Source organism: Chrysochloris asiatica, unplaced genomic scaffold (genome assembly GCF_000296735.1).
Source record: "Chrysochloris asiatica unplaced genomic scaffold, ChrAsi1.0 scaffold00157, whole genome shotgun sequence".
Lineage (NCBI taxonomy): Eukaryota > Metazoa > Chordata > Mammalia > Afrosoricida > Chrysochloridae > Chrysochloris > Chrysochloris asiatica.
Genome location: NW_006408675.1, coordinates 6,924,856 through 6,933,473, shown reverse-complemented (window position 1 = coordinate 6,933,473; position 8,618 = coordinate 6,924,856). Strand labels below are relative to the sequence as shown.

Sequence of the window (8,618 nt, the reverse complement as noted above, 5' to 3'; positions counted from 1 at the left end):
TCGGTGCTGTTGAGTCAGTTCTGACTCATAGCGACACTGTATAAGTTTCCAAGGAATAGCTGCTGGGCTTGAACTGCCAACCTTGTGGTTAGCAGTCTAATGTTTATACTACAGCACCATGCCAGGATTCCACATGCGTATGAGGAGATTGAAAATACCATATCTTGGATCAGGTGTACTTTAGTCCTCAAAGTGTCACCTTTGGTCTTTAACATTTTAAAGAGGTCCTTTGCAGCAGATTTGCCTAGTGGAATATATCATTTGGTTTCTTAACTGCTGCTTCCATGAACATTGATTGTGGATCCAAGCAAAATGAATTAACAAATTTAACATAGACCAAGAGGCAGTCATTAGAACAGAACAAGGGAAAACTGAATAGTTTAAAATCAGGAAAGGTGTGTGTAAAGGTTATATTATCTCATCACAATTACTCAATCTGTATGACTGTAGAGAATTGATGTATTTGAGCTATGGTGTTGGAGGAGAATATTAAAGACTGCTAGAAGAGCAAACCAATCTGTGTTGGAAGAAGTACAATTGAATGCTCCATAGAAAACAGGATAGTGAGACTTTATCTCTCATATTTTGGACATCTTGTCAGGAGAGACCAGTCCCTTGAGAAGGGTATTATGCTAGGTAAAGTGGAGAAGAGGAAGACCCCCAATGAGGTAGACTACTGGTACAGTGGCAGCAGCAATGGGTTCAAGTTTGACCATGATTACGAGGATGGTCAGGACAGGGCAGTGTTTCATTCTGCTGGGCAAAGGTCGCTATGAGTCAGAATCAACTCAACGGCACCTAACAACAGCAACATGCTGAGAAAATAATTTGAGAAGCTGGATTATATGAAGAAGAATTTAGCATCGGGATTGGAGGAAGACTCTTTAACAATCTGTGATATACAGATGATACAACCTTGCTTGCTGGAAGTGAACAGGACTTAAAATACTTACTGATGAAGATCAAAGACCATAGTCATCAGTATGGATTTCACCTCAATGTAAAGAAAACAAAAATCCTCACAACTGGACCAATACATAACATCATGATTAATAGAGAAAATATTGAAGTTGTCAAAGACTTCATTTGCTCAAATCCACAATTAACACTAATGGAAGCAGCAGTCAAAAAATTAGATGATGCTTTGTGTTAGTTAAGTCTGCTGTACAAAACTTCTTTAAAGTATTCAAGAGCAAAGATATCAATTTGAGGATTAAGGTGCATTTGATGGCATTATAGGATAAGCACGGGGCTGCAAGGTCATTGTGAACCACCAGGTTGGCAGTTTAAACTTACCAGTCACTCACTGGAAACCTTATATAGGGCTGTTAGAGTCAGAACTGACTCAACAGCACTTAACAACAATGACCCATGCCATGTATTTTCAATAGACTCATATGCATGTGAAAGTTGGACAACGAATAGAATAAGGAAGGCAGTAGATGAATTGATCATTTGAGATATGGTGTTGGAAAAGAAGTACCATGGACTGCCAAAAAAACAAACAAGACTATGTTGGGGGATATAAAATTCCCCCACCTGATTGTGGTGTAAGTTCAGCTAGCTGAGAAATGGAAGCAAGATGAGTTCTTTGAATCGGTCAATGCTCCTAGGTTACTGGGATATCCGCGGGCTGGTTCATGCCATCCACATGCTCCTAGAATTCACGGATACCAATTATGAGGAGAAATGGTACACGTGCGGAGAAGCTCCTGACTATGATCGAAGCCAATGGCTGGATGTGAAATTCAAGCTAGACCTGGATTTTCCTAATTTGCCCTACCTCGTGGATGGGAAGAACAAGATCACCCAAAGCAATGCCATTTTGCGCTACATCGCTCGCAAGCACAGTATGTGTGGTGAGACAGAAGAAGAAAAGATTCGAGTAGACATCATAGAAAATCAAGTCATGGATTTCCGCATGCAACTTGTATGCATCTGCTACAACCCTGACCATGAAAAGTTGAAGCCTCAATACTTGGAACAAGTACCTGGACAACTGAAACAATTCTCTTTGTTCCTGGGGAAATTCTCTTGGTTTGCCGGGGGAAAGCTCACCTTTGTGGACTTTCTCACTTATGATGTCTTAGATCAGAACCGCATGTTTGAGCCCAAGTGCTTGGATGAGTTCCCATATCTGAAGGCTTTCATGTGCCGTTTTGAGGCTTTGGAGAAAATAGCTGCATATGTGCAATCCGATCGCTTCTTCAAGATGCCCATCAACAACAAGATGGCCCAGTGGGGAAACAAGAGGCTGTGCTGAGCAGAAGGCAGAGATGCACTACTTGTCTTGTTCCACCGTGTCCCTAGGGGCCTTTTCCTCTATCATTTCTGTTCTTTTCAATAAATAGTGCTTAAGCTAAAAAAAAAAAAAAAAAAAGACTATGTTGGAAGAATTACAGCCAGAATGCTCCTTAGCTGCCAGGAAGGCCAGACTTCGTCTCTCATACTTTGGATATGGTATCAGGAGGGACCAATCTCTGAAGAAGAACATCATACTTGGTAAAATGGGGGGATCAACAAAAAAGAAGAAGACCCTCCCCCAATGAAATGGATTGACACAGTAGCAGCAGTGATAACAAGTATAACATCAATTGTGAGAATGGTGCAGAACCAGGAAGTGTTTTGTTCTTTTGTGTATAGGGTTGTTATGAGTTGGACCCAACTCGCCAGCACCTAACAACAACAACAACAACAACAACAACAACTATGTTGCTGTACTGCTGCAACAGTTTTTGAATTAGCTTCAGCAAAATTTTACTTGCATGTGATATTATTGATGTTCCTTGATTTCTACATTCTGTTGGGTCACTTATCTTTATAATGTGTACTAATATGGAGCTTTTCTAACCTGTTGGCCAGGTACCTTGTCTTCCAAATTTCTTGGCTTAAATGAGTGAGTGCTACATCAGGTTGTTGGAACATTTTAGTTTGCATTCCAAAAGTTCCAGGAATCTTGTTTTAAACCAATGCCTTTGCTGCAGGTCTCTTCCAATCTATTGGCCAGGTAACTAACTCTCTTCCAAATTTCCTGGCATAGATGAATGAGTGCCTCCAGTGCTGCATCAGTTTGTTGAAACATTTCAATAAGATTTCTATGCATTCTTGACACTTTGTTTTTCACTGATGTCTTCAGTGCTGGTTGGACTTCTTCCTTTAGTATCATCAGTTCTTGATCATATACTACATTTGAAATGATTGAATGTTTAGCAATTCTTTTTGTTATCGTGACTGTATATTTCTTTCATCTTCTTTTGATTCTTCCTGCATCATTCAATACTTTCCCCATGGTATCTTTCAATATTTCAAGTATTTGCTTGAATTTTTTCATCAGTTCTTTTACCTTGAGAAATGCTGAGTGTGTTGCTTGCCCTTTGGTTTTCTAATTCCAGGTCCTTACACATTTCATTATAATATTTTATTTTGTCTTCTCAAAAAGCCCTTTGAAAGATTCTGTTCAGCTTTTTTACGCCCTCATTTCTTCTAGTTGCTTTATCTTCTCTACATCTCAGAGCAAGTTTCACCAGATACTATTGTTGTTTGTAAGTGCTGTTGAGTTGGTTTTGACTCATTGGGTTTCCGAGGAGTGACTGGTGGGTTTGAACCACCAATCTTAGAATTGGCCGTCCAGTGCTTATCATACAGTACCATACCAGGACTCCTCACCACAAACTAGGTTGCTTAAAATGATAGAAATTTATTGTCTCACAATTCTGGAGGCTGGTAGTCCAAATTCAGGTTTCAGCAGGGGCATGTGCTCTCTGAAGGCTCCAAATGAAGATCTTTTCCCATTGCTCAAAAATTTTGCTAGTTCCTGATGATCCTTGGCTTGCAGCTATGCTATTACTGTTGTTAGGTGCCATTAACCTGGCTCTGACTCATTACAACCCTGCAAATAGATTCAATAGAAAAGAACATGGCCTGGTTCTGGGCTATCTTCACAGTCGCTATGTTTGAGTCCATTATCACAGCCATTGTGTTTATCCATCTTGTTGCATGTCTCCCTTTTTTCCACTGGCCCTTGACTTTACAAAGCATAATGTCATTCTTCAGGGCCTGTCCTTCAAAATATATGATCACATCATCCCTTCTATGGAGCATTCTGGCTTGCAGTTGTAGCTTAAGTCTAGTCTCTGTCTGTGAAGTCACATAGCACTCTGTCCTCCGTATCTCTTCTCTATCATATGGACACCAATCTATTCCAGGATGACTTCATGTTAAATGATTTGATTTTCAAAGGCCTTATTTTCAAACAAGTTCACATTCACTGGTACGGAGGGTAAGGACTTTAACATCTATTTTTCTGTGAAATGATTCAATCTGTAACAAGTAGTTTATTCCTTTGCTGTTCATTCCAGTGGCCTTCTCTTGAGCTGACGTGTTACCGTCATGCCATGAAAGGAACTCAGGATGAAGCAGAAAACAGGCTAGAGCAGTGCAACATGTTATGTGTATCATAATTCAAGCTAGTGTTTCAATGACGAGGAAAATCGTATGCTGTTTGTTCAAATTCAAATCGTAAGGACAAGTGTGACTCAGACTAAACTCATACAGGGAGGGTTGTGGGCTGTACCTCATGCTTATGTTTGTCAGTGCTGCCTGTCAGGTTTATCACGCCTGCCACAGGTAAGGGGTTTTGACATCAAGTCCAGTTGTTAATGTACAACCTGTACAGATTGTTCAAATGCCTTTGGGAATCTTCAAACACAAGTGTTGTAAGGAGAACAACGTGTCTGAGTAAGGAGGTAGACAGAGCCACAATCTCCTATTTTACAGGCTCTCCTTATCTTTTGAGAAGTAAAAAGGGGAGCCTAAAAAGCAAAGTCAATAGAGTGGTTTTCTAGCCTGCAGAGGACTGCATCTGACAAGTTTTGGAAGGATATAGAAATTGCTGTTTCTCGGAAGAAGAAACAGGTGTAAAGGTTTTCAAACACTTCTTTAGGGGAACATTGTGGATATGCCTTTGCATATCTAATATATTCTTGCAGATATGTTCTGATCCAAAATGAATTTTCATTGGTCATCTATCCTTTCTTAAATCTTGTATCGGAGTCTATGGAAAATTGGTTCCCTTGTATTATCATACAGTCAAATACTGTACAGTAAATGGCACAGCACTGGTTCTATGCAAACTACTTAACTGCCAGTGTAGGCACCAACTAATTAAAACACATGCACACAATGGTCACAGCTGTATCAAGGCAAAAACTGCCTGGGTTTCAGCTCTGGGGATAATGAGGCCCGTGGTCACGCTGAAAGCTTCTAGGTCTCCATTAGCTAGCCCCATAACAACAGAAAACATGCATGCACACATGAAGACACAAACACATACAAACAGGCGAGAACTGAGATTTACTAAAAGGCAATTAATGTTCACTTATGCCTCAGCAACATTCTGTAAGCAATGCTAAAACATCACTGGACTAAATGGGAAGTACTCTGCCAGCCAGTATAGGCCTTCCTACACAACTGGTGAAGCACAAATCTTTTACTCTCCTATTGAAATAAACAAGGAGCTCCGGTAGTGTAGTGGCTATGAGTCAAGCTGCTAACCTCAAGGTCAGATCAGCAGTTAAAAACTACAACTACCAGCTGTTTCATAGGAGGAAGGTGAGGCTTTCAGCTCCTGTAAAGATTTATAGCCTTGGAAACCCTATGCAGGATTGCTATGAGTCAGAACCGTCACCACGGCACACCACCACCATTGAAGTAAACACTATTGTTAAAAGAAAATGACATAATTTCTACTGAGTATTCTGGTATGGGTAGGTTTATTGCGGCCATACTTTGTCTTTCATACTTTGGACATATTATCAGGAGGGACCAGTCGCTGGAGAAGGACATCATGTTTGGGAAGGTGGAGGATCAGAGAAAAAGAGGAAGACCCCCAATGAGATGGATTGGCTAAGTGGCAGCTTTGATGGACTCAAGCGTGGCAGCAGTAGTGAGGTTGGCCCAGGATCAGGCAGTGTTTTGTTCTGCTGTGCATAAGGTCGTTATGCGTCAGTACCGACTCAATGGCACCTAACAACAACAACAACAACAACAACAGATTCATGGTGCAAATGCTGACTGCACACCAACCCTGAGATCTGGTAGATGAGATTACCAGAAGTCTGGTTCAAATTCAGCTGAGAAATTGGAAGTTACAAAAGAGTAGCATGTTGCTTTGTACTAGACTTAGTAACTTTGGCCATGGGCATCAGAGATTTGCAATAGTTTGTCATGGATACACTCACTGGATCTCACTAACGGTAACTAACAAGTGTGCTGCAAGACAGGGCGGCTAGGCAGGGCTTGTAGAAGCCAGAGCTCTTGAGTAATGTCATTTAGAGCTCTTTAGAGGATAGCACAAGTGGACCAGGGTTTCATGGCTACTCTATGGTCTCTTTGGATGGCAAGCATGGTGAGCAACATCTAGCACTCGTATGCTGAGAAGTCAAGGTGCTCTTTTGCTCAGACACCTACGTCAGCAGCCACTTACAGAGCTCATTGTTGCTGCCCATCATGGAAAAGTGGTCCAAGCTGTTGGATAGTGCCCGAGATACCAAAGGAGTAGGTATTAGGAGTCAGGGTAGGTACAGAGATTAGGTGGGTTCCTTGTGGACCAAGTTCCTGGTCTAACATCAATTCTATACATGTGCATTAGTTTCCTATTGCTGCTGCAACAAATTGCTATAAGTTTAGTGACTTAAAAACAACACAAATTTATTATTTTACAATTTTGGAGGTTTGATGCTCAAAATGTGGTTCAGTGGACCAAAATTAAGGTGTTGGCATGGCTGCTTCTTCTGAAGGCTCTAGGGGCAAACCTCTTTCAGCTTTTAAAGGCTACTTGCATTTCTTGGTTCATGGCTTTTTCCTCCATCTTCAAAACCAGCAGCATAGCATTTTCAAGTCTCTCTCTAACTTTTATTTCCCTGCTTCTTTCATTCACTTATAAGGACACAGATAACTCAGGATAATCCACCGATTTTAAGATCCTTAATTTAATCACATCCCTTTTGCCATGTGAGGTCACATATTCTGTTTTTGGGGATTATCATTGGACATGTTTATTTGTGGTGCTGTGGGTTAATGCACCAGATTGCAAAGTTGTTTGAACTGCAAGGTTGGCAGTTCAAGCTCACCAGCTGCTCCTTGGAAACCCTATACAGGGTTGCTATGGGTCGGAACTGACTCGATGGCACTTAACAACAACAACAACAACATTCTGCCAACTATGAGATATAATGGCTACCTTTTCTATTTTGCAGCAGATTGGTCTTGTAGGATGACAGCTTCCACAATGCATTCTTCTCACTGTTGTTGTTGTTAACTACTGTAGAATCAGTCACGACTCATAGCAACCCTGTATAGGGGTTCCCAGGAGTGACTGGTGGGTTTGAACCACCTACCTTTGGGTTAGCAGTCCAGGCTTATCCTAATGTGCCACACCAGGATTCTATCATTCTAATTGTTGTTGTTAAGTTCCAATTAGTTGGTTCTGACTCATAGCAACCTTGTATATATAGGGTTTTCCAGGCTTTACAGCTTCTCAGAAGTATAAAGTCTCCCAGAGAGAAGCTGGCAAGCTTGAACTATGGACCTTGTGTTTAGAAGTCCAGCGCTTATCGTATACAGCCACCGTGCTCCCTTTCTTCCAATTAGAGTCTTATTATTTTGAAATACTTGGTGTGAAAAATTCATTTGACTTAAAGTATGTTCCCATCACTAAATAAATTTCAATATTAATTGGTCATGGAAAGGAAAATCTTGCAATTAAAAATTTAAAACGTAATTTAAAAAATTTAATTGCAATATTTTCTTTTCCATGGCCAATATACAAATTTATAACAGTGGTTGTAAATTTTTCAGTGGTTTAAAATTTGTATCACTGAGTAATGTGAACAAAATTTCTCATTGTGTGATTCACAAATTTGAATGCCCATAATGAAAAAGTCTTGACCAGGAAATTTGTGCAGCCATTTTAAGTTTAAAATCTAATATAAAAAGTATGGAAGCAAGTTTAAGATTCTCATTGAAAAGAAAATATTTCTTGGAAGTTTTATACAAATTTAATATTTAATAGCTCTTCCAATATTTTATATTTTATTACAATTTTTTAAAAAAGAAAATATAATAGTTTTGGAAATATCAAGCTTCAAACAGATAACTGCAATTTATCTCAATGTGTCATATGGTGGTGATGGTGGTAGTTATGTGCCATGGGCTGATTCCAACTCATAGTGACCTTGTATAATATTCATGGGAGGAGACAACCTCATCTTTCTCCTGTGGAGTGGCTGGTAGATTTGAACTGTTGACCTTGTGGTTGGCAGCCTAGGTCATAATCCATTATACTACCAGAGCTCCTTTAATGTGCCAATATACATTCTCATTTTAAGGTATGGATGGTCTCAGAGAGTTGGAAAGCATGGATGTGAGCCATCCCATCCTTGGTAACTGTATGGGCTGAATTCTAAGAGATTTCAAGGGAAAATGATAAACAACTCCAACATACGGTCCATTGTTAAGTTTAGACTCATAATATATTCTTTATTTTGACCATAAAGAAAGATGTTATTTGTCTTTTTCTTGTAGAGATGCTGTAGTTTCCTATATATTTTAGAAATGAG

At 39.9% G+C, this 8,618-nt stretch overlaps 1 protein-coding gene across 1 annotated transcript; it reads left to right on the top strand.

The window, feature by feature from the left end:
* The first annotated feature begins 1,582 nt into the window (after nucleotides 1-1,582).
* On the top strand, nucleotides 1,583-2,263 carry LOC102819431 (glutathione S-transferase Mu 3-like). Its single transcript, XM_006870975.1, has one exon. It carries the CDS (start codon nucleotides 1,583-1,585, stop codon nucleotides 2,261-2,263), a length of 681 nt encoding a protein of 226 aa, XP_006871037.1.
* The last annotated feature ends 6,355 nt before the right edge of the window (nucleotides 2,264-8,618 follow it).